The 25951-nt window shown below is 51.3% G+C and overlaps 1 protein-coding gene and 1 long non-coding RNA gene across 4 annotated transcripts in view; one reads left to right on the top strand and one right to left on the bottom strand.

Annotated features, from left to right (window-relative positions):
* HIF1A (hypoxia inducible factor 1 subunit alpha) overlaps window positions 1-22479 on the bottom strand; it is a 65892-nt gene extending 43413 nt beyond the window's left edge. For 2 of the 3 annotated variants that reach the window (XR_011809425.1, XM_038179947.2), the window contains exons 1-2: window positions 22432-22479; window positions 21065-21192 (exon numbers count right to left, since the gene is read on the bottom strand). Coding sequence is in view for 2 of the 3 variants with exons in the window: in XM_038179947.2 (XP_038035875.2) it covers window positions 21065-21192; window positions 22432-22464 (161 nt within the window). In the remaining variant the exon portion in view is untranslated. Of the gene's footprint in view, window positions 1-20650; window positions 20674-21064; window positions 21193-22431 lie in introns of those variants that run through there. The other variant, XM_038179948.2, reaches the window with a different exon arrangement.
* On the top strand, window positions 184-12266 carry LOC101793435 (uncharacterized). Its single transcript, XR_001195556.5, has 3 exons — window positions 184-793; window positions 1070-9410; window positions 12000-12266. It is a non-coding gene; the product is annotated as an uncharacterized lncRNA (long non-coding RNA).
* Window positions 22480-25951: the final 3472 nt, after the last annotated feature.

Here is a 25951-nt window from a genome sequence, read left to right as displayed (position 1 = left end):
GAGGCTGAGGTTCAGGGCTTTAAATGAGAAACCATCATCTGCTGTGCTCTGGGGGCACAGGTGTGGCTAGGGGAGGATGGGCAGTGAGATAGAGCTAAATTTGTAATCCCTCCCTTCACAAATAATCCCTGCTCTCACGACTGATCTCTGACGTTTTGCTCCAGCAGGTCATAAACATCAGCTCTCCCGGTACAAAAAATGGGACATTTCCCCAAAACATTTTGTATTTGGCTGTTGCTGCTGAGTGCATGAGCTTCCACACAAGCCATTTCCCCTTTGCTGCATCATTTCTTCTGCATATCAGCATGGCTGACACCATTTCCCCTCTTATGAAAGAAGGAGATAAAGAGCTATTTGGAAGGCTTCAGTGAGAGCAGAGTGAGGGTCTGGGCTCCTTGCTTGTTTGCACACTTGGAAAAGTGACGAGGCAAGCATGGGGCATTCCCTGGGCATCATGCTGAGCTGTCCTGGGGAGGTCCCCAAGGTCCCAACCAGCAGAGGGGATGAGGAAAAGGATGGAGGTGACTGGAGAGCACAGGGATAATAAACACATGACTCAGGGGCGAAGTGGTTTCAGCAGAGGGATGGCAATGCACGAGCAATAAAATGGGAGCTACCAACACCACGCTGTCTGTAACCACACACCACACTTGCTCAGCTTTCCAGGAGGTACAAGGGAGAAGAAGGAGGGATCTGCTGAGGAGCCGTGGCACGACCCATACCAAAACATCCCTGTGGACACAAAAGATGAGGAGCAAATCCCATCGCAACCTGGAGGGGTGCCTGGGGCCAGGTAAGTGTGAGAGGTGCCGCAGGCAAGAGTGCATGAGTGAGAGGTGGGAATGGGCTACAGAGGGGCTGGGTGGTGCTGGGGATGTGCAGCCACCCCGTCGGGGCCTGTCTGCTTCTCCTGCCTAGGACAGAGAGGATTTGTGCCGGGGCAGCCAGCCAGTGCCACTCTCTGAGCACTGCTGCTTCTGGAGCGGCGCTGCCATCGCTACTTTCAGCTGTTTACTTTAATAAATGCTCTCCGCAAGCGGCCTTTTAATGGTATCTTTTCCCTCTGGAGGATGTGACGCGTGGTAACAGCCTGCAGAAACACCCGCCCGTCTGTCTGCAGAAATAGCCCGAGCAGGGGGCTGGCTCCTGAGTCACGCTGGAGAAAGCGGTGAGCTGGCTGGAGGTGACCCAAAACCCCTGAGTTTCACAGAGCCCGGCGGGGGAAAGCTTTGCTCCTCATCCCATGCTGCCCGATCTGCTGCCGGCTGCCCCGTGCTCTGCTCACACTCGTGAGATGTGTCTTGTGCTTTCCTGCACAGGGATTTACTGACGTCGGCAACTCACGGAAAGCCACCAGATATTAAAAAAAAAAAAAAAAAAAGCACCGGGATTAAAAAACATGAAAAATATAAAATATTAACAGCAGCACTGACTTTAAAAAGCCTTGACATAAGTAGAAAATGGAGCTGGAAAGTTTCATAAAGGTTTCAAGAACGGAGGGTATTTTGTGGCAGAATACTGCTCTCTGTCACAAGTGTGGAGGGAGCATCTGGGGGCACAGGGACCCGATGACATACATCTGCCTTCATGTGTATTTTGGAACATGATTTATTTTTGTTCATTGAAATGGCAGCTTTTCTGGTAATTTCTTCTTTTCCTAGCAAAGAAGCCTTAATCTCCTTACTGGAAATTGTACTATTTATGCAGCAAATCCTGCCTCCGAAATTGCTTGAGATCACAAGTTATGTAACCTGAACAGATGGAGTTTGACCATTTTTTTTTTCTCTTTGTCAATTCATATTACAGTCTGAACAGGCTGCAATCATTTATCAGCTCATTTGCAGCATAGACAACATAGAGTAAGGAGTTGAACTATGAAGTTAATATACCCACACGTAGGAATGCTTACGCCAGTGACGAACCATCACTGAGCAGCAGTGATAATAATAATGCTTATTAAGGACTTTCCTCGTTCTTGCAAACATAGTAAGCATTATGCACGTAGTAAGATGCACATTATATTATGTCCGTCATCCTGCAAAGACATGACTATGGCTGTATTTACACAGGGGATAGGTGTGATTATCTGCAGCTCTGGTGTGAAGGTAGGTGTCTGAGAGTGTCTGTGAGATCAAACAGATGAATAAGGGGGAAGGAGGAGCTGCAGAAGGGCTGGAGAAAAAACAGGCCAGGGAAAGGCAGCCAGAGTGAGAGCCCTGATTAATGCTGCCCGGTTCAACCCTTCAGCAATATTAAGTCTTAAAATGATGAATCGTCCACCCAGCTCCCAGCTGATCACGTGCGTGCCCTATAGAAGCCAATACATAACATACAACATGCAGCTTTAACTTTCACATTAGTTTAATGGTCCTTCTGTTAACACTCATGAGCAAGCAGATAAAATCCTGAAGGGCTCAATTATGCTTGTAGAGATTTTATCTTTTTTTTTTTTTTGGTACTAACGTGGCTGTTCTTATTACACGTGAGTTTAAACTGAAGTGAATCAAGGCCATAAGGAATTAGATGGAAAAAGATGATGAAAAGGGACAGGAGGGAAAGGTAAAAAGCAAAGGTTATTCCAAAATAAGATCTATATGCATGACATCTCTTAGGTGTCCTTGAAATTGAAGGGGGCTCGATCAGACAAGCTTAGGGGAAAGGGAGAAAAAAATAATATTTTGAGCACAAATCTGGTTTTCTATCAAGCCAAAGTTCAACCAGGGCTAAAAAAGCCACCAAGTTTAAATACGGCCTCAGTCCAACCACATTATATACTTTTATTCCGTTCTGTGGGAATGTTCAATGTGACACACTCGCATATTCGGGGCCAAACTGCAATCTAAGGCTCAGCCCACATCGAGCAGCTTTGCTAGAGGAGAGCTTTCAAGAAAACCTCAGAAAGCCGAAACGGAGCTCGTGGTATGATGCAGCACTTTTTTCCAAAGTAAAACTGAAACAGAGGCACGATGCAGCCACCAAGGCTGCTGTTCTACTTATCCATGGGTGCAGTTTTTCCTCTTTTTTGGGCAGTTGTGGAGCAGTGGCTCCTGAGAAACCCCGGTGATGCTGCAAGCAACAGCTCGCCTCCACGCTGCAGTTGCACCCTGTGGTCATGCTGGGGGGGATGGCAGCAGCTCAAGTCTCATCACAAGATAAAACCTGGTTTGATCCCATCTTTCACTTTGCTTAGACCTAAATGCATCCTCTGGTCTCCTTTCAAGGGACCAGCCTAAAAAAATTAGCCAGAGAGCTTACTTGCAGCCAGAGGCTCCATCAGCCCCTTCCTGCCCTCACTATTGACAACAGATCTTCCTCTAAAAACACTTCGGATCAGGACAGTAAAAAACAACCCAATGGGAGCTTCAAACATCAAATTTTCCCTTTCATAATGTATTTAAGACTGCAGAGACAACAACAGATTTTAATGAAACATCAAGCAACAGAAAAAGTTACAAAGCCAAGTGGATGGCAGAAGGAATAAAAATTTCAAAGCCAGCCCCGATTTTAGCCAGGGAATTGCCATTTCTTGTGCACAGTGCTGTGCAGCACCTCAACCTGCTTTCTTCTGGGTTGGGGGCTTTACGTGCCTGGTTCTGCTGATCTGAGAAAAAATATAATGGGTTTGTAGTGCATTCTGGATCCTGGCCAGTGGTTAATATAGTCAGATGCTTTCCTATTAGAAAAAAAAAAAAAAAAAAAGCAGATCTCCTTATTTATTTATTTATTTATTTATTTCCACAAGGAAAGAAAGCCCACAAGCCTGTGCTCCTGCCTACAAATGCATGTAAATGTTTAGCTGAACACGATTTTGCTCAGGCTTATGAAGTGCTCTTTCTTTAGCTTAGCTTTTCCCTGGATGATGTAATTTACTTGACCGGGTATTTTCTACTCTTGCACAACTGTGTTAGTCGAGCTAAGCAGCTTAATCTGAGCGCCAGCCTGGCACGCGGTGTGCCAAATGGTTGTTCAGTGCCCTGCAAAAAGATCTGCTATTTTTGCGAGGCAAAAGGATTGCTCGTCTGCGCCCGAGCTGACTTTCAGATGGATGTCAGTCTGTTTGTGTGTAAGTAGGTCTCAGAGCCCCAAGGACTCGCGGGCTGGCTGAGCCAGACGTGGTCGGAGCAGTTACCTAACAGGAGCGGTGCTAAGAGCAGAAAAATGCTGTTTTTCCCCGTTTTTATGATGGCTATCCTGGGTCAGAGGATTTAAAGGGCGCGGTCGTGACTTTAAGGGAGCACCCACAGCCCTGGCTGTGCTGACAAGATCCTGCCTAAAACTCCAGCACCGCAAAGCTCTTGATTTTAGAGCCTGGGCTTGTGGGGGACTGGGGAAGAAAAAGGAGGGAGAAGAGAAAAAAGTAGATTTTTTTTTTTTTTTTACTGGATGAGATTCTCAGACAGGGGAAACGGGACAGATTGATCACCTTCAGAAAGTACATTTTGTTTAAAAGTACAGCCCAGGCTGCAGAAGGTTTGTCCTGTCTGTAAGGCACCACAAAACGCTTCAGCATCGCTCCGTCTGTCTGCCCTTAGGGGTGGGATAATTAAGGCTGCGCTGTCTGAACCGCTGATTTTTTGGTTCACTGGTCAAAAACTTGCTTAAAATCAACTCGAACTGAAAATTTCACTCCCTGTTTTGCTGGGGTTTGGGGGAAGCTGACCTTTTTCCGTCTGTCATTCCAAATTATTAATGTAATTCAGACGCTATTCAACAAAACTATTTGTCATTAGGACTAGGGATGTTTCAGGAAGAAACAATCACATCATGAGTAGTTTTACCACTGTAAAATTACCTCCTAAATTCAACTCGGGTGTCTCTGAAACTGCATGCTCCCGCAGCGACATTTCTGCCTGGACTGCTGGTGGTCTCCGTATTGATATGCAATTCCTCGCTACTTCTGCATATCAAAGACTTAGATTTGGTGCATCCAATCACATCTCCCTCTTGTGGCTACATCCACGGACTAAAACAACCTGCTGTTTGTTGGATGGGATTACACGGCTTGCTTCTTTTGCTAGCACGTCGTTTTCCAGCATCAAACCTTGCTGATGACAGCAAGGGGATGGCTGAGGGGCCACATCACAATTTCCTGCCTTGTGTTTCCCAGCAAGATGCCACCAACTGCACCGGGAACACAAATTCCCCAGAGAGCAAGATGCAAATCTCCGAGTCCCAGAGCACTGGCGTTTGGGCTTGGGGACACCGACGTCCAACTGCGGGGCAAGAGCTGGGGATCCTGAGAACCCCACACCACCCCAGACAGCTCGTCATTTAGACAAATGCCCATGCCCAGCTGAACAAAACCAGTAAACAGGCAACCCTGATGAAATTTGGTCTTCATCAGAAGTTTTGCCCCCTCTTGCAGAGGCTTCCCCCTAAACAACTACACCGCTGCAGATCAGCGCTCCCCATTTGGGTTTTACATTTGGCTTTTAGCTGCTTTTATAGTGATATCCCTTCTCCTGCTAACGGTCTCACAGCAAACGATATTTCATTTTGATGAGGAAGCTCTTGAGCAGAAGCCAGGTTGCCCCAGGCAAAGCAGATTTTTATTTATTTATTTATTTATTCCCCTACAGTTTAATCAGTAGGAAAAGATCAGTAGGAAAAGAGGCCAACACTGTGCTGTGAAGGTGAGCGGCTGCCTTGGGATGAGATTTTTCCTTTCTCCTGCTCCCAACAACAAAACCAGGAGCCAGCACCCACACTGTCTAACACGAACCCGACCATCCTGGTCCTCAGCCCCCCTCCATCAGGCTAACGACACCATTGCTGATTTGGGGCACAGAACAGCCCGTGATTGGCCCATTTCTTATTTATTAAAGAGTCAGCTCTACCTTTCAAGAGGAAATGGAGAACATGGTTCGAGTTCCCGTTTGTGTCCTTGCCTCAAGAGGAAGGCAGCTCCTAGGCAGCTCCTGGCAGCTGTTCAGACAGCGTGAAAAGCCACTGAAATTATATATATGTATTTTTATAGCTCTACTGTCTGAAAGGGTCAAGGCTGGCTGCTGTGAGGGAAGGTGTTTCTAGACAAACATAAATGTGACGCTGTGTTTGCGGGAGGTGACTCAGCTACGAAAATATGTGCCTTTTATCACATGTTTCTAACTCGGTGCAGGAGCAGGCGCAGGGGACACAGCGCTGCTTGTGCTGTGGTGGGATCCAGCTCAACCTCTCCATCCAAATGCTGTTTATCTGCCAGGGAACGGAGCTTCACCTGGTGTCACACTGCACAGACCAGACACTTCGCAAGGGCTACGTACCCAGTCTCACGACCGGCGGTGCTTTGCTGCTCAGCCTTTTATACAGGGGCACCCCAGGCTGAGAGCCACAGGGGCTGTGTTGGCTGGGACTTTTCCTGCCTTATTTTCATCAGGATCAGCCTGAAACTCATCCCAGTGCCTTGCCTGGACCCTGAGAGCCTGGGACAGGCTGCTGAGAGGCTGGATGGATGAGATCAATCCCCGTTACAGCAAAGGAGCTTGATGGGGTGGCTTCAACCCCACGGGGATGTGCCACAGACAGAATCACTGTCCCTGCTCCCCTCTGCAGCATCCGAAGCCCGTGGGACGGATGATCAGGGCTGCTGATAGGGAAGGACGTCTTCCAGCATGGCTTTGGATCTCGGTGACTTTCCAGGAAGGAAATGAGAGGGTGGCGAGGCACCCCACCACCTTTCCCCAGCTTTCCTCCTGCCGAGAGTCAGCACTTTATCATATCGCTGCCGGAAACTATTTAAAGGCTCCTTAATTAGGCTGTGGTCTCGGGCAGTTCCTGTGCTGACTGCTAGATGGGCCCGGCCGATACCACGCGGTTCGTTTTTGTCAGGTGGAAAAAGTTTTTGTGCAAACCGCAGCCAAACGGTGCCTTCGGCTGGCTGGAGGTGGGGGCAAGCGGAGGAGGGATGGGGCAGTCGTCACGGGCAGGATTTGTTTGTTCCTCTCAGGTGCCCTGATCGGAAGCGACAGGAGCTGGATTTCTGCAGGGCTCACCTCTAAAGCGCTCCCCGATCCTGGCTCCTGGCGCCTGTGCTGGGGGGAGCAGGATGGGAGCTGCAGCTCGGAGGAAAGTCACTCAGCATCTGAGACACTCGCGGTGTGTTTTGTTCTGCCCCTAGAGCTCAGGGCCAGGGCTGCACTTTATTTTTGGACCTGAAGTCTCACAAAAGCCTTTTCCAGGGCACCACCAACCACCCCCAGCCATGCCTCGGGGTACCCAGCACTGCAGCATCTCCACCTCGTCCCCCGCTGCTCCGGGGCTCCCGGCCACAGCCTCGGGAGCAGGGGCAGAGGGGGGTTTTTCACCTGCTTCGGGCTCGTGGCAGAGGCTGAGTAAAAGCTTTCAATCAGTTGCTGAAACCACTGTTAAATTAAGTTGTTAGATCAGCTGTTTGCTCAGCTAAGAAACCTGCTCTTCAGCTGGGAACCCTCGCTGCTTTCCCCAGAGCTTGGGCCAAACCCCAAGCAAATCAAAGCCACGTTTCCTGAATCAGGTGGGGATCCAAAGCCAGAGGCTCAGGGATGTCTCCTTGCTGCCCAGCTCCTGGCGGATGCTTCCCCCCGTCCCCTACTCAAATCCCCACCAGTTGCTCATTAACAGGGCAAGGCAGGAGCTCGCTGATCCTGCCCAGCACCTCCCGCATCCCTCCAACAGACCTCGCAGACCTCCCATAGCCCAAATCCTTCAGCTGGCATGAACGTGTCTCCTACAGCTCGAGGCTTTTCCCCATACACGGGGTGCCCCTGAAGACACACCTACACCTGCAGTCAGGTGCACATCAGTGGCTGAACAGCACTGTGTACCCCCCTGTGAATGTTGCTGTAAGTCACAGGCAAACGTTTCTCCACCAAGTGTCCAAGATCCGGTGACCTGGCACTGCCTGCTGCTGTTTTTTCTCACTCTTACTCCCCCACACACAGCAGAGGCTTTCAAAGGCAATAACAACTGGAAATAGATTTCTCGAGAAGCTCAAATTCAGAATATTTTCCTCTGCCTAGGCAGGCATTTGACAGTGTAATTCTTAAATGTACTTTATTGCTATTAAATTTAATCCCCGTGAAGGATTACATATCTGCTTCATTGCAAGTCTGGCAGGATTAGCAGCGCAGTGTCTGCTTAGTGTTTTAAAAACATCAAACACGAACACAGCCCTAAGCAAGAAACCTTTTCCGAGGGCTGCAAAATGCCAAGGGTCCGGGGAGCTGCCGGGTGGCAGGACCACTGACGGGTGCCCTTTGCTGTGCGTTTCAGCTGCCAAAGCCTCCAGAGAAGCAGCTGCAGGAGCCCGTGCTGTCCCTTTGTGTGAATATTTCCAATTCTGCTCTCCAGCAGTCAGAAAACACCGGCTTCAGCACCGCCAGCCAGCCAGGGGAGCGGGGGCTTGGAGATGTTCTCCATGGGGTGGAGAATTCGAGGGTTTGGGGTTTAAATATTTGCGATGTGGTCATTGCATGCTATTGTTCATGGTTGTGTTCGTAATTTTTCCTTTTCCTCAGGTAGATAAGTGGAAAGAAAGGCAGTGACTGAGCATCCTCTCCATGTTAGCCCATGTGGACAGGGATGGAGGTTACAGGACCCCATGCCCCGGCACTCAGGATCTACAGCAGGGATGTGAAATCCTGGCTGGAGCAGGATGTGCATCCCTGGGATGGGATGGGATGGGATGGGATGGGATGGGATGGGATGGGATGGGATGGGATGGGATGGGACAGGCTGCCTGTGCTCAGACTCACCCACTTGGAGACATCTGTCTGTTTAAAGAGGATCTGCAGTTCCTAAAAGCTGCCAAAACTCAATATTGTTCAGGCTAATTAATGGCCTCTTCGGCCCAGGCACCAGCCCTAGGCAAATCCAACCCCCCAGTTCCCCAGAATAATCACAACCGCTCTGATGGCAGTGTGCAAGGTGCTGCGTGCTGCAGTAGATGGGTGTGTGGCACGGCATGGCTGGCGGGCTCTGCCCTTGGACCCAAGGGACCTGGCATTGCCAGACCCCCTGTGCACCTTGTGTAGGTATAACACAGCAGGCAGGAGGTGCATTTTTGATGTAGCTGCGATTACAGTGGCTCTGGAAGAAGAGATTAGAGAGCAAGAACTGCTCCAAGAATTGCCCTTAAAACTCAGGCAGCAGATACGAACGTAATCTCCAATTACCTCTGCACCTCCACAACTAAGCTCAAATTCCTCCTAACTGTTTCCTTGACATCAAAGACAAAGAAACTTGAAAAAAAAAATCAAAGCAGCAAACAAATCACAGAGCAAGGAGGACTTCTCAAGCAGGGAGCCAGCCAGGTCCCTGCTCATTTGCCTCAGAAGAGCCCTGACTGCACAGACAGAGGCGTGCAGTTGCTCTCAGAGCTCAGGTCACACGGGAAGGCTGACGTTAAATCCTCCCCCAAAAAACCTGCTCAGGTGAGTCTGTTTTAAAGCTGTGCTTCCAGATTCAACACCATCCGATGCCAGCGTGGGCATCCGACACGGGACAGAGCAGACTCTTTGCAGATGGCCTGGCTGGAAGCGGGCCTCTGGCTGAGGAATTGGTGGTGGCCAATTCATCACCCAGCCCGCTGCAGTGGACGCCGCACGGTTTATACACTCCGCGCACAAGACTGATTGCTCTGGCAGCGAGCGGTGCTCTCCTGGGAAGTTTCCTTTGCATTAAGTGCTCCTGACACTAATGTCGGTGCCTAAGCAAACACATTAGGCTGACTGAAACGGCGGCGCTGCTGGGAATCGCGGCGTGCGCACACGGAAGGGCAGCGGCAGCATGTGTCAGCTGGGCAGGACGGGGGAAAGCACCGGGATTTTGTCTGCTGGGAGAGCTGGGGAGGAGGCCGAGCCCTGCTCTTTTGCTGGGCCTTGAGCTTGCCTGGTTTAGGTTTGGTTGTGCCCCAAGCAGGCGAGCAGCTCCCTCCTCGCAGCACTCCCGATGCTATATAGGAAGCAGGCCCAAATATTCTGCATGAAAATCTCCTCTTGTGGATCATGCTCAGGTGAAGTGTTTGGATTTGGTTGTGCTCTGAGCAGCCAGCCCACAGCCTGCACTCAGCAGAAGGATGGTGGTGTAAGAGGGGCTGAAACCAGCCGAAATTCAAGCTCCTTGCCCAGGGTATTGGCACGGCACGGCGCCGAGCGTTTGGGTGCACAGATCCGTGCCCAGGTCCTCCCGTTTGGAAGAACCTGAGAGCCGGGGGATTGTAAGGGCTGAGTGGGAGTACTCGGCAGTTCTCCACGCCGAAGATGAAAAAGACGAATAGAAACACTTAATGGCCTTTGAAACAAGAATAAAGCAGGCGGGATATTTTTAGCAGCCCGCCCGCACTTGCCAACACCTGCGTCCCGAGCGCCGACACCCAGCTCCTCTCTAGGTTTGTGCGGGGCCATCCGCTGCAGCCCAGGGAAAAGGGGCACTGTGAAAGGCTGGGGTGGGGAGCACACCCTATGGCACCCCTGAAGGGGCACCTCTGAATGTCCTCGGGGACCCCAGCCCCCTCTCTGCACACCAAAAATGTGTTTGTGCTTTGAAGATGCTGCTCTGTGCGTCTCCAGAGGTTGCGTGGTGCAGGAGAAGGACCAAGGTGGGATTTTCTCAGCAAGACCTTGACATTTCCCTGCTTTGGCTGGCCCTTCTGTGGGGTAGGGGCACAGCAGCTCCGTCTCCAGCCAGGCCGTCTGTCCCGGGCTCCTTTCTGGAGAGCACAGCGGTGGCTGCCCTTCAAAGACAGTTCCCCCGTTAGGGAAATGCTGAAGCACTGCGAGTGAAAATTTCTTTGGAGGCCACACTTCAAAGCAGCATAAAACACAGAGTGGTTTGGCGTTTTACATACTTCCCTACCACTCCAAAGAACGGTTAGGAGCAGGTTGATAAGCAGGGTTTGTAATTATCCTCTGTGCTTTTCCTTTCACCCCCCTCACCATTATTTTCCTTAGAAACACGCACAGGCAGTGGAAGGCAGTGTTTTCCCATGAAGGGCTTCCAATGCTAGGTTGTGTAAGTTCTTAGGAAATTATTTATTACTTGTTTGGGTTTTGATAATAAAAAAAAGTGTTGTTGTCCGAATTTTCCAGCGAGAGAAATTCAATCTTGTTCAATTTTAAACAAGAATTATCCCAAGCCAGCAATAACATTTCTGAAGGAGCCGGTCATGGAAAATATGTTTCTGAGAACAGTTCTCAGGACGAGAAATTTCCTCGGAAAAATCTAAAACTTGAAACAAAATGAAAGTCGAAACGTGGGGGCGCAGGACCGAGCTGGAAGTGCCGTGTGAGGGTGGCACGTGGGGATTCAGCACGCTGCTGCTTAAAATAAGAGGGCTTTTCTCCTTCACCGGCACAGGTAATGGTCATGCCTGAGATCTCAAAGGGCTGTCTCACAGGGGAAAGACGACAGTAAAACTACCAGGCTGGCCATGCTGTGTGCTCACTGGGCTCCTTTTCTAGCCTTGGGGATCCAGAGGAAGTTTGGAAAAGGGCTAGACAGGGAGAAAAAACCCAAAGGGTGTTTGAGCCCTACCAGGGACTGTTAGCACTGATGTGATAAATGCAGTCTGCTAGCAGCAGTAATGATTTGTTTGGGAAACAGATTAATTTGGAGCCATGACACAGACCTTTCTCTTCCCCTCTATTTATTGTTGCCTCTCGGAGCCGCTCGCTGTGAGCTAAGGGCACGTTGCGGAGCTGAGCATGGTGAGCGTGGGGCTCTCGCATTATTCATGTCCCAGGCCGAAGGGGAGGATCTTTGTAACAGGAGGCCACGGGCAATTTCAATCTCCTTCTGAAAAGCCGCGTCTCATTCAGGCATCCTTTGAGGATCAGAGTTTCTCCATCATCTGAAGCTATTGCCTTAATCTAAATTGTTGGTTCAATTGCTTTCCATGAATTTAGCACTTAAAGGGATTAGGGCAAAAAGAGCTCTAATTTTCCCTCTGACCTTTTAACATCATCAAATGAAAGCTGGGACAGCAGCAAAGGAATTTTCTTAAGTCAATAATTGTTTTGCAGTGACTGCACGCCTGTGAGCCAATGGTGCCGTGGCTCTGACGGCCTCCCCGTGCGTCTAACAGAGTCATCCGCCGACGTCTTCGGGATTTGGCTTCACGTTGGCCTCGCCAACAGGACAGGACTTGCAAACACGGCAAGGAAGCAGCGATCCAAACTCAAATCCTAGCGGGGAGGCCGCTCTGCTTGAGCCCTGGTGAGTTCTCTAAATGGGCTCGTGTTGAAATCCCGACCTCGCTCGCTCTGAGGCTGCCGAAGCTGCTGCCTGCCCTGTAGCCAAAATTAATTAGTTCTCGTATCAATGTGTCAGGCAACTGCCACGAAATCACGAAGCGAGCAGAAAGCTGCCGGCATCCTGCGGCGCTTTAGGAGAGGGGCACAGGAGGTGGGGCTCAGGGCAGGCCGTGCAGCTCCGGGCTCAGGGGGTCTCGCTCCTCTCGCACAACCCTGGGCAGAAGGGATGGGATTTACATGGGAACCGAGCACATGCACGTAAAGGATGAGCAAGGAGGCCCAGTCCCTACTCCTTTGTCATCTCTTACACCAGGTAAGAAGCTGGACCGTGAAGCCTGCTCTGTGCAGGGAGGGTCGGTGACAGCCGTGAGCTGTAGGTTTAGGGTTCGGCTGTCACTGGGGCTCACCCACCCCCCTGGCCCCATTACTTTGGTCTTTGGCTCTGCTCTGCTGGCTGAGTGCCCCCCTCCTGCCCCTGCAGGCCTTTCCTCGCCGGGCGATGCTGCCCCGCAGGGAGCCCGCAGGATGTCTCTTGCGACATCCGTGGCACTTGCAGCACAAGGAGACCCTGTCAGGAGCCTTAGCTTAATCCAGGAGCAAAGTACAAGGGAGCCACAAACAAGAGCTGCAGTGTTGCAACGCCGTTCTGCTGTCACAAGCCATCCCAGCTAAAAATAAACCGCCGGGCCAAACCAAGCCCAGACTTTAGACTTTCTTTCACCAGATGCTGTGGGGAAGACGCCCATCGAGGGCACCCAGAAAGGGTGCAAACAGCACAGATGCTGAGATGAGGTTCCTTTTTTTTGCCTCTCCTTGGAGTGTAATTTCCCCCTCAGTCTCAAGCAAGTTCTACAATTAAAATATTTTTTCCCCCCTCTCATCACTTTAGGGTATTTCGGGTAGCCCCTGGGAGGATAAATCCCTGTGCAGGGAAAGGAGCAACCAACACGTTTGCTTTAAGCTGGGTCCAAGCAGGACAGGTCCTGGAAAGGTTTTGATTCAGAGATGCCAAAACACTTCCCAGTTATCTCTGATGCTCCCTTTAGCACGGCTCAGCGTGGCACCTTGCTGGGAATGGTAGGTGGTGTGATTAAAGCAGCTGAAGGGTGCTGTCAGGGATGCAAGGCGTGTGGCAGTTCCCTGGGCCACCCCAATTCACTATTTGGCTGGAGCAGGAGCTGCAGCCCCCTAAAAATCCTGCAGGGGAAAAACACAGCCCAGCTCACAATGGATTTAGCCCCTGGGTGGTTACTTGTTTCTTCAATCTGAGGTCTCATTGCTGCGTTACTGAGCAGTGTCCTGGCCACGTGTCCTCTCCTCTCACCTCCACCCACACCACCCCAGCCATGGCATCACCTGGCTCAGGGCCCTGGGGCAGAGCAGCTCCAGCAGTCAGGAGGGAAATGCTGGGGTCAGATCTCAGCGCTGCCCATGCCACACACTCCTGGTTTCTTTGTTTGCTTGTTTGTTTTTAACTTTGTCAACCAGGAAGCAGCTCAGACTACATTCTCTCATTTTTCTGCAGAAGCGCTCGAAATTCTCCAGAAAGGGCCTTTGCAAACATTCTGTTCTGAATGTGATCTGGAAGTTAGAAAGGAAAAAGAAATGCTGCTCTGAGCTGCCCGCGGCCGAGCTGGCCAGCAGTGGCTGAGTCGAGGAGTTCTGCTGCATCATTGTTGAATTTGGCTCTTCCTAATGTCAATACCTACGGGGCTTTTAGGGCTGCATTAAAAAGATAAAAATGGAACCAGACCAGGAGAGCTCAGGCCAAACTTCGGTGCTATTAAATTCATCCAATGCACGAAGCAGCCGCTCTAAAGCCCAGAATCAATATTTTCCCATCAGAGTCCCGCGCAAAACACAGACCAGAGAAATTTGGGAAGTTTTGATGGAATTTTGTTTGGAAGCTTCTGGCTCAGCTTGGACGGCTTTGGAGGCCGGGCTGGACAGGAGTCAGGCCTGCAGGACGTGTTTTTAGGAGCCCTGCGCAGGGAAATGTCTGAGCCTTGCATGGCCCCACAGCTGCCTGGGCCTGAGGGGCGTTTGCTTGGCTGCAACCATTCCCATGGGGTCTACCAGCCAGCAGACTGGTAGATTTTTTTGGGACAAAGCTGTTCCTGCGATCACTGGAGTTTCCTCACATGAAGAGAAGCGTTTCCCTGCTGGTTCATGTGTCCTAAAATACAGCGGGAGAGCCCAGCCAGCCGGCGCAGAGCAGATAACAGCCCCACGGCTCGCACCCCGCGTTGCCCCCTGGCTGTTTTTCCGATGCTGTGGGGATGAGAAGTTGTTCTGCCGCCGCTTGAAGGGTGAATTACTGCTCTGTGCGCAAAGCAGCAAGGTGAGTCTGTCAGATAGAACTCGTTTCTGTCAGGAAGGGAGAAGCTCAAGCCAAGGAGCTCCTCTGCACAAAAGCAAAATTTGTACGGGAACTCATGCCAGCGAGTTATTACATTGCTGATCAAAGCGAGCTTGAGATTAATGGGGAATCAACACATCCAGCAGGCAGACGCACACGGGGAACATGCCTGGATGAAGGCCTGTCTCGACCGCTCTCCAGCTCCGGGAGAGGGGAAGGCGGATGGGAAGCTGGGGCAGCAGTTTCAGGAGCCGGCTTCGTCCCGGTGGAAGCCAGCGTGACACACGGGCACCTGACTTCTGAGGGGGGGAGAAAAACCAAAACCAACCCACAAATGAAACCAAGGGCAGAAAGCCAAAAAAGCCCTGAGACGTCAGGGCCTGGGAAACGTCCCTGGCTCAGTGCTGGCTGCCCCAAGCTGCTGCTGGAAGCCACGGGCACACGAGGGCCACCCCACAGCTCTGATGGGTACAAGGAGGCCGAGCAGCTCCTCAGGCACCCCAGCACCTCCCCCCAGCCCTTAACACCCCGTTCCCGTCCCAAAGGAGTGGGATCTGGCCCTGTGGGTGCAGCGGGCTGAGGCCTCAGGGCTCTTTTATCCTTTCCCTTGGTTTTATTTGGATGGATTTGCCCAGGGTGCTGGGATAGGCTTGGCCACCCCGGCGGGACGGGCACTCCTCAGGGATCGGCGGCGTTGGGTGCTCATTGCCCGGCGCCGTGAGGCAGGGAGAAATGAGCCACGGCTGTCGGGAAGGGGGGAAACGGAGGGGTGAAGGGGTAGGAAGCTCTGATAAGACGAGAGCCATAACCAGAGCAAATATTGAGTCATGCGGCAGCAGCTGACGGAGGATGGAGAGCAGTGTGCTTCTTCGTGTGCTTCTTGCAACGCCTGACTTGCTGGCTGACGCTGCGCAGGAGCCCCAGCACCTGCTCACCCGCCACATGGGGTCCCAAAAATCGGCCTTTGGGGGCTGCCTTTCACTGAAAACGGAGCTGTGAGCATGGGTCTCCATCCTGCGGGGCTGGCTGTGGTGCCGGGCAGGAGGCCAGGACAAACAGCGTGCCTTGTTTGCCACGCGCCCCGGTAAAACAACAGCGGTGGCAGGCAGCGTCACCGCGGGGCTGAGGCTCCGGCGCTGCCTCCAGGAATGCAAGCGTGGGGCTGAGCCCCCTCCCTCAAGCGTCCAGGTGTCTGAAGTGAGACCAAGAGATGCTGTGGCTGAAAGCAAACAGGAGGAAATAACCAAAAAAAAAAAAAAAACAAAAACGCATACACAAAAAAAACTCCCAAAAACACAACAATCCAGCACCTCCCCAAAACACAACCTGAGGGCTCTTTCCTCCCCTCTGCTCCCCAGCTGGTGGGACACTTCTGGTGGCCACAGGAAACCATCAGAGGTCAAAACAGCCAAAATAACCACAAAAGCAGCGGTGCTGGGCCAGCTGGGGCTCCGCACTGCAGCCGTGTGGAGGTGCAGGAGGGTGCTCGAAGCTCCCTGCGATGGGAGAGGAGAGGGCCCGCCTGCCAGCACCAAGGGCAGCCACAGTGGTGGGGACCCCGTTGTCCATCGTTTTGTGAGGAAAAGTGAGCAGCTCCGGCCCTGTTGTGGTGCTGAGCGATGCAGGGCTGGGATTTCAAAACCATGGCAGCAATCTGCTCAAGCAGCACGGGCCTGCTCGGCCCTACGAGACCGACAAAGACGCGCTTGTGTACGTCGGCTTCCAGCACTGACAGAGCACAGGAGGAGCACGCACAGCTGGGAGATGAACAACAACACCCCCAAAAACAAAACAAAACAAAACAAAACACGGCACAAACAGCGATAAAATCGCCTTTTCACAGCTCAAGCTTAAACTTTCTCCTTGGCGCAACGCTGCTCCTCCCAGCCGGGGAGCTGAAGTAACACCAGAGGATCAGAGCCCTAACAACGCGGAAGGGTGAGACACCGAGGAGCCCGCGCACAGCGCGGCACGTCCGCGGGCTGGCGTGGCCTGACGTGGCTTTGCAAAGACCTGTCCAGTCACTGACCGGCCTGCGAGAGCCCAGATGCAGCAGAGCACAACCTGCAAACAGATCAGCGGGAGGTGGGAAGTCCCTCTGTGACTAGCAAGTACGGACAACCCGAGGATGTGACCTGAGGGGTCCCCATTTTGGCAGCTCTTGGTGGAAGCAGCCTGGCCAGGAGCAGCCCCCAGGAGCAGTGTGGCTCCGTGTGGCCACCAACGCACTGGTCAGCACGCGGGGAAAACATAAAACGTTCCTCATGGGCTTTTTGCCATGGGTGCTTGCAGCTCAACCAACCCAGCATCGCAATTTCGTGCTCTGTTGGCAGCGTGGCATTGAGTCTTGGATGTTCACGAATCCCTGAATGTCCCACCCTCCATCCTCTTCCCCACAGAAGAACAGGCAGAGAGACATTAGGGGGTTGCCAAGAAAGCCAACATCCCCGGCAGCCCTCCAGCTGCTCCTCCCTTGCCCTGTGCCACCCCAAGACTGAGGGCACCGTGGCCACTCTCCTGCCCCGGCCATGCAAGAGCCACGGCACGTTGCATCACCCCTGGGGCAGGGCTCCAGCACCTCCAAGCCGGGGGGGATTTTGCCAACTGGCCCCACCCCGATGAGAGGAGACGGGGAAATGCTTCCCCCGTGCCCTGCAAAATGCCCGGGGCTTGGGGTCATTTCTGGGCTGTGCCAAAGCCAAGACCTGGTGAGCAGGCAGACAAACGCTGCACCCTCCTCGGAGACCTCCGTGCAAGCTCCTACCTGCTTGCGAAGACTCCTCCCAGAGGGGCAAGGTTTTTAGGTGCCTGAAATTGTTGTTATGGGCACACATTCAGATTTACCCATTACAGGCTACACAATTTTGCCCAGCAACCCTCCCTTGCAGACCCAAAATTAGGGCTGAAGTGGAGCAATTAGCATCTGATGAAGGGATGGGGAGGTGAAATTTTAAGGTCAGGGTTGTTGTTTCTCAGCAAAGCAGGGCCTGGACGCTGCTGGGAATTTCTCATTACCACTGTGAGAGAGAAACTGCCCAGAGAAGCTCCCCTTGGGCTGCAGAGCGCTTGGTTTTCCACCTCCTCTGCGTGGTCACGCTGTGACAAGCTCCATTTTCCAGAGGCTTCCAGGCTGCATGCAGGGGGCAGTCTGTGGATCTGCCACCAGCAGAGCAGGGGGGAGTCTTAAAAACAGATGCAGGCCCCGTTCGTACAAAAATAACATCACAAAGGGCTTCTGGCAAGAGGGAGTCCATCAAACCTGTAGAAGAAGGGGCTGGTACCAGAGGCAGGTAGGGCTCTCGGGGTGCCCAGCTGTGTCCTGCTGGGGGCAGCTGAGGGAGGTAAAGCTACCGCCAAGCATCACCGTATCACACCCACAGTTTTTAGGACTTCCTTCGCAGTCTTCTCTATTTTTGACCTGCCACCTAATCGCATAAGCCGCTTTCCAGAGTACCTAAAGCACTTGCAGCTTTCATTGACCTCCACCAGGTGATCGGGTCCTCCAAAAAATGGGAGCAGAGGTGGCCAGGTGGGAGACGCCAGAGCCAGCCTTGGTTTGACCTGGTTTCTTCATCTGATGGTCCTGGGCTACAACGAATGGCAGGTGGGCAAGGGGCAGCAAGCGAGGGGCTGGCAGTGCCCAGCAGGCAGCTGCCACCTCATGTTTGCATGGGGCAGGCCAAGGTACCTGACAAAAAAATTCTTGTTTATGGCTCTCCCCACACAGCAGAGCCTGAACTGGAAAGCGAAAACGCTCGGTGCACTCTCGACTCCAAACAAACAGTGGGTGTTGGGTTTTAAAGAGCATGTCACCGTGACCTTAATGGCCCACTTTGCGCGTGGTGGCATGGAAGGGAGCCCAAAGGTGAAAAGGCTTAATTAGTAATACTTCAAGCTGATTACCACGGCCCATATATAGGGTGACCCGCATCTACTATCACTTAGCATAGTAATGACTAAGTGCAGCGTGTGGTTTAAATATCTCCCTAATGCCGGAGCTAAATGCATCCGTAGCCCTAACCCTCTAATTGACTGATTCTAAATATGATAGATTAGCTTTCCATCTCATTATATGCATCTAATCAGGGGATGAGGGCGTGTATACCCTTAGACACATGGTTTTTCATTTCTACTGCCCTACAACAGCAATTACAAGAAAATTACCTGCATGCTCAGCTTTGTTGCAGGCTTATCTCGTACCCCATCTCCGAAAGCTGCCATATTCACTTTATGATGGTAATAAAAAGAAGCTGCAGAAGCCTGCTTCTATTTGGATGCTGAGATGCAGAAACGTGGTATTGCCTGCATGACCTTCGCCCGATCACCCTAAATCAGAGCCGGGCTCCTGCCACCCGTGGTCACTGCCCCATGGCCAGCAGTGCCCCGTGGGACAGGAGCAGGAAGCAGGGGGGGGTCTTGGCACAAGCAGCACCTTGGGCTTCAACTGCTGCCCTTTGGCAAGGATCCTCACTCTGCTCCTGCTGCAAAGAGGCCGCTCAGCCACACAGGGAGCCTCTCCCTGCGGCCTCCATGCCTGGCTGCAAGGCCCTGCGCACCAGGCGGCTCCTCGGAGCTACTCGTCGCGCCCCGGCCTGAGGACACGGGTGGGTGGAGGACTGAGGCAAGGTCCCCAAGTGACCTCATGTGCCTCTCGCAGCCCTGCACTAATGAGCTTGCTGTGTTTAGGCTTTCACTCCAGGTCTGGGTAGCTCCAGGCACCTCCTTGCTCGTGCCTCGTGTCTGTGTAGGAACCAGGCCCCACCAGGGGCTGTGGGCCCCCTGTTGGACTCCTCTTGCTCCGAAGCCAGTTCCTAAAGCTTGGGAGTGCCCCAGATACACCCGTGCTCCACCAAAACTGAGAAGCACCCACATGAAGTCACCCTCAGAATTTGGCCAACATCTACAGGCCCTGTGAGGCCCCGCTCTGGCCCAGGTGGCACGTCCCTTCCTGGCAGGAGGTGTGAGCATCCATCTGTCCCTGATGAAACGGGAGAAAGGAGGAGGTCACCAGCCTCTTGCCTGAGGTGTTTGCAGAGGATCAGAAGATCCCCCGGGTTTAACAACCCTTTGTTGTTAGAATAGTCAAGGGTGCTGTGCTTCCTCTGTGTTTAACCCACCCCAGAGCCAAAACAAAGGCCCAGAGTGCCCTTAACGTCACGCTGGATGGCCCAGCCCCACGGACCTATAGATAGGTCCGTATGCAGACACACAGTAATTCACCACGGGGAGATGAGCCACGTTATGATTTTGTCATTTTCCATTCAAGCGTCCCAGGCAGTGATTGCAGTTTGGGGATTTTCCAGCTCAGACAAATTACCGGGCTCCACCAAAACAGCTACGAGACAACCCAATTTTGGGTTACGGAGCCTTCACCAGCTAGGCAGGAGCTGAGCTCTCCTCTGTCTGCACGAGGGAAATGCCTGCTGTGCACAGGAGACTTGGGGCCATGGTAAATTGTTGCAGCGCAAGGAAAATTAAAGGAGCCAGGCTAACAGATCAGAGAAGGCATCCCGAGCTGGCAGGGGAAATTCTTGCTCATTAGGAGCAAAAACAGAAGACAGCTTTCAATTGCCAGGGTGTAATTTAGACCCAGGCTCTATGCAGCAATTTTCATGGGTCTGCATGGAGCCCCAGTGACACTCGGTGATGAAGGTTCCCACAAGTGAAGTCCAGGCTTAGCTGGCTTAAAGGTCATGCTCGCCTTTTTTTCCTCCAGTTAAAATTAAGTTTTAAGTTGCTGAGATTACCGATTGAAATGGAACATTGTCCTGTGACATCCAGCTCACTTGTCTGGTTTCCTTAGGCAACAGGTTTCCTCCAGTGCCCAGGGAAGTGGCAGAAGCCCCGAGCTGGAGGAAACAAACACCGTGCCTGCCCCTTGGAGAAAGGGTTAGCGAGGAGTGAGAATAAAGGGCCTGAGAAGCAGCAAAGAGAAAGGTTGCCCTAAGGAGAGCAACATGTTCAGATCCGTCTATCAGATAACAATACTTAAGTACAAGTTCGAGAGTGTGTTCACAGAGCTTAAAAATAATGGTGACTCAGCTCTAGGTGAAATACTTACTCATCCATAACGCTGCCTCCCTGCCTCAAGTCAGGAGGTTTGAGCTACCAATGGTGCCGCGTTCGCTCCAAGTTTGGGACACACCAACAGCCCAGAAGCTAGAGGAGATCTCAGACAGTGTCTCGGTGGCATCTGCAAACCCAGCGGCCCAGTTCTTGGGGCAAATGAGACACTAAGTCTCAGTTCAGAAAGAATTTGTGGTTTAGCATCAAGATCCAATAAGGGTTCTTAGGTTCCTCTTTCTTCTAGACTCTGCAATTGGGGAAAAGCGAGACTTGTGCAAAAGGCAGCTCTGGGCAGCAGACGAGCCTGTAATGACTGGGAGGCCTGGAACTGTTCTGTGTCTGCGTCTAGGATTAGATTAGATGGAGATACGTAAAATTGCCTCTCACTCCCTGCCCGACCACAGCATACCTTGGCTGGTCTCCAAAAGTGGCCTTACTGCCAGCTCTCCCAATGTTCTTCTGTCTGGGCACATCTGGTGGCAGTGGTGGCAGTGCTGCTGTTGTTGCCGTGGCTTTGAGTGCCTTGAAATCTTGTTCCTGGAGCCAAGTGAGATGAAGGGGAAGCAGGTTTAATTTAAGGAATAAAAGCTTTATTTCTTAGTGTTGTAGGAAACCTGAGACTCTGACCCCAGCCCACGTTACGTGTTTGGAAATGAGAAACCAGATGAATAAACCCCTCTTTTGAAGGGAGGAGAGGGAGGGAAAGAAGCTCTGGAGGAGCTGAGTCACTGGTTTTGAGCAATCCTGAGCTCCCTGCTAAAATCTCTCACCTCCACTTTTCTAAGACCGCTTGCCAACAACAGTCGTGGGAGCTCAGAGCTGGAGCAGGAGAGCTGACACCACAGGCAAGTTAAAACCGTTTCAGGGCTAAAACCTTGACGCTGACACGTTACCTGCGGGAGCCCACACCGCGAAGCCTTCGTCTGTGCTGGACCCAAGCTTGTCTCACGCTTCCTTCCTGGGATGAAAGGAGCAGGGCATGGTCCTGGGCAGTTCTGCCCGGCAGCTTTTTGCCACAACAGCTTCTAACTCCCACCACCTCCGAGACCTGTGGCCTGCGAGCCACCGAGATCAAACCGGCCTCACTGAGAGCAAGGCGTTTGCCTTCCCCGGTGCGATGGGGGCAGAGATGAAAGGGCAGCTTTATCGCACGCCTTCACTAGCTGCCTACAAGTGGCCTCAGGCACTTCTAAAACACTCCTCCCTCTCGGTCACAACCTGGAGCTGTGACCCCATTTCTCAGAGGACACCCTCCTCTCCCTTCTCTTTGCTCACTTTTAATACAAGGCGTGAGGGGGCAGGCAGCCTTCCCTACAGACACCACGGGGACGCTGCCTGTCCCAGCTTCCCACCACCTCATTCAGGACCCGAAGATGCTCCGGCAGCCGAGCACCAGCACCGCTCATTGTTCTTCTGCACTTTTTGACCTCCTGTGCTTCTCACGGGCTCGGCTCCAGCAGCAGGGCACTGCCAGGGGCGATGCTGAGTGCAGGGGGCAGCGGCAGCACCGAAGGCGAGCGGTGACACACTGTGCAAGGGCTGAGGCAGGAGCTCAGAAATGCTGCTGAACGAGCCCCACGTGCAGCAATGATACGAGGTGTGAATGCCTTCCCCAGCCTTCCCCTTCTCCTTCCTCCCTCCCGTGTCTCCTGGACACCGCCTGCCCTGTCATATGGGTTCAGAGACAGGGAGGAGGCTCCTGTTTGGAGGCACAGGACTGCACTGTGGTGGCTATACGGGAAGAATAAGAGATGGAAAAGTACATAAAAACCTTACCACGCCTTCTGCTGTTACAGTTTTAGCACCCATCTTTTGGTATTTGCCATTTTCCTCCAAGCTCCAATGCCTGGCTTCACATCAATTCATGGACCCCAGCTTTCATCTAAATAAATTATAATTACAAGACTTTCCAGCTCCTATTGATGTGGAGGAGAAGTGCAAGTCAGAATCTGAAATATTCATAATCCAGATGGGAAAAAAAAAAAAAAAAAAAGAGAGAGAGAGAGAGAGAAAGAAAAGAGAAGAAAAAAAAAAGAAAAGAAAAGAAAAGAAAAAGAGAAAGACTTTGACATTTATTATTTTGGAAAGCTCTTGATTTCTGAATGAGCCGTGATTTTCAGAAGACCTGACTCATCATCTTTGAATGCTGGGGTTTGGCAGCCCTGTATATATTTAGTAATACAAACCCTGACTTGCAGCTTCCAATAAGAATCCTAATGGCATGATAAGACAGATTTTTATCTCATTCACGTCATTTCCAAATATCAGGAAATTTCAGTAACAGCAAGAGTTGTAAAAGCTGTGAAATGCTCTCCCTGGGGAAGCGCAGCAGTCCCGTGACTGCCCACTGGAACAGCTGAACCATCCAGCAGAGCACGCAGCAGGGAACAGCTCTTCTCCTTCTGGCTGAGAAGGAGCAGATGATCCCAGACATGGTTTCCCTTTCATTTCTCCTGGCTTTGGGCTTTTCTAAGCAAGGCCTCGTATCACAGCCACTGGAGCCTCTTTCCTATCCAGCTGGGGAAACAGCAGCTTCTGCAGGGGGAGCGCACAGCTTGAAGAGCAAATACTGTTGCAAACCATTTAGGACTTCACAAGGAGAAAGGAACCTGTGCCAGTCCTTGGGAATGCATTCAAAGCATCTTTACCCAGCGGTTAGAATTGCATCAAATACATTGAAATCCCCGAGGCACTTGGAGTCTAGTGAGATTTTTTTTTCCATTGCCTATCAAGCAGTGGTATTAAAAATGATGTCTTTGGCAGCACAACCAGCCTGAGTAGATGCAAGATGATTTTAATCTATTCATTCTAGACCATCTGTTTCTTACCCTCAACTTTCAAAGGCCTTGAACAAGACGTAGGCCATTGAATTTTATAGCTAAATTTCATGAACCTCTTTGAAAATGAAAGGATTGCACAGAACACAAATTTAGAGACATCAAAGGGACCTTCCCTTTTCATGCAAGCACTAGAAGCAGTGCAATGGGAACTAATTATAATTTGCTCTATTGCCAGTTTTCGCACTGGAGCAAATACAAGCTTTTTATGCTTTAAACCTCACAAACCTGTGGCTGCCAGCTTAATATACTCCTAAAGCCAAAACCAAATTAATAGACTAAAACCATCTTGCATCCACTTAGGCAAGCAATGAAGCCAGAAGAGCTGTCAGGCTAGCTCATGGAGAAGTTCTTCTTTTTTTGTGTGTGTTCCTGCTTTGTTTTGAAAATCAACATTTCTTTACATATTCAGTGGCAGTGTAAAAACTAATTCGGCTTTTTCCAAAGCAACGCCACTGCACGGATACTTTTTAATGAGCTGATCTTAATCCATGGTGCCGACAGAGTCTGGAGGGAACACAATCGAGATGGCAGCTCCTCATGAAAGTATGGCAGAGTTCAGGGATCTCAGCCAGATGTGGCTGACTCAAGATCTGCTGACTCGAGTGGCTGAAGTCATTACGTAGACATGTAAGTTCCAGGCAGGCGATGGCGGGGAAGAGCTGCCCTGAATTATGAAGCAACATCCAGGTGAAATTGTGAAAATCGAGGACATTATAGCAGAATGTCAGGCGTCTAGTGCCAACACGGATCTGCACGCGCTGTTCTACGAGTGTGGCCTGACCCTGAGAGCACTTGAAATCGAGAGAAGTGAGTTGGGAAGAATCTCCCTTTGATATTTGATTCTTGCCCCATCGAGTCAAAAACCCCTGGGACAAAGCAGGCTCTGGCTGGCCAGAGCAGGAGCTCTTCCAGCTCTGTGTGAGGGCCTCAGACACCATTTTATATATCTCAGTGATCTACAAGCTTTCTGATTTACAGTTCACAAAAAGCATACTGGTACACCTACAAAAGTGTCTCAGTTTCCATTCCCCGAGCATTCGGGACATGGATCAGTGGGTGATGGACCTGCTACAGCAGTACACGTCTCCAGAGGTGAGTCTTCCACGTGCTTCGTGCTCTCAGTGGTATCAGCAGAGCTACTTGGACCCTGGGGCCATGGAGACAGGATCTGTTTTGATGCGGAAGGCAATGCTATGGCACTAGCTTCTCCAGGAGGTGAAGGCTTCATTTCAGAAGGTCTCCAGAGCCCCAAGGAATAACACAAGCAGTGAATGCATGGGATGGTACCAACATGTTGCCAAAAAGGCCTATCAGTTACGACTCTCCTGCCCTGACACTGACTTTTCCAGGGAAGGAGAGGTCATTCATAATCCTTGATAGTAAGAGACTCAAGAAGTCATCATTGCAAAATTCACAGCAAGCTGCTTACCCAGGTTTTGGTGCTCCCATGCCTGGCGGCCAGGTTCACTGCACTTACCCCTGCTGAGGAAGCACTGCTGCACGAGGAGTTGCCTTAGGGTCATGCCTGCACCAAACAGGTGAACGCTGTGTTTAATACCCACGTGAACATGATGGCACAGCGGCCCCTTCATGTAAATGCACTCATCCTGTACCATTTCTTCCTATGTGAAAAAGCAACTTGAGCTAGCCTGTGCAGCTGGTTCTTGGATCATTTTTCTGGATATCCACTCTTCCTTCTCACACATCCATCCCGTCCTTCTCCTCTCTTGCCCCACTTTGAAGAGGCCGGGTATCCTGGGATCAGCACGAGAGGCTGGCTGGATGCGATGTGGCCAGAAGATGTTAATGGAATGGAACAGACCAGAGGATGAAGCCATGCAGGAACTAAAGAGGGAGATTTGGTACAATACACAAGTACAAAGGCAAGAAGTGTCCAAGGGTAACTGAACCTGTGCCCCACCTGTCAAACACTTCAGCAAATGGTTTAAGGATGGAAGTAAAAGGTAAAAGTAAAAGGTAAAAAAAAAAAGTAAAACGTAAATCTCTTTTGCAAGACATTTAAATCCTTCTCCAGCAATTCATACCAGCTCAAGAAAGAGGTTATAATCCTGACATAACAGCTCCAAACCTAGCACGGAATGCAAAGGTGTGCCATGGAGCTACAGAAAAATCACTCGACTTCCAGAAGAGCACAGAAATCACAGAACTATCTCTTAGTATGATTTTTGTCTGGTTTCCACAAACTGCACTAAAAATTGCCTCAGTCTGCCTGGCAGAGGCTTGAGGCTGCAACTGATAAGAAGTGCCCTGTGAGTAACAAGCCCTTAAACCTAAACCAAACCGAGTCACCCCGTTTCTGAGATAAGCCTTATCCTTCTCATGGGAGAAAGTTGTCCTTTTGTGTTACCTACTGGTCAACAGCTTTGCTTTCAAGGAGATCGCCAGCTCTGCAGCTCCCATCACGATAATGCTACAAATAAATTAAGCACTACCAC

The sequence above is a fragment of the Anas platyrhynchos genome, chromosome 5 (genome assembly GCF_047663525.1).
Source record: "Anas platyrhynchos isolate ZD024472 breed Pekin duck chromosome 5, IASCAAS_PekinDuck_T2T, whole genome shotgun sequence".
NCBI classification, from domain to species: domain Eukaryota; kingdom Metazoa; phylum Chordata; class Aves; order Anseriformes; family Anatidae; genus Anas; species Anas platyrhynchos.
Note: the sequence above shows the minus strand (reverse complement) of the source record. Positions and strands in the feature narration are given on the sequence as shown.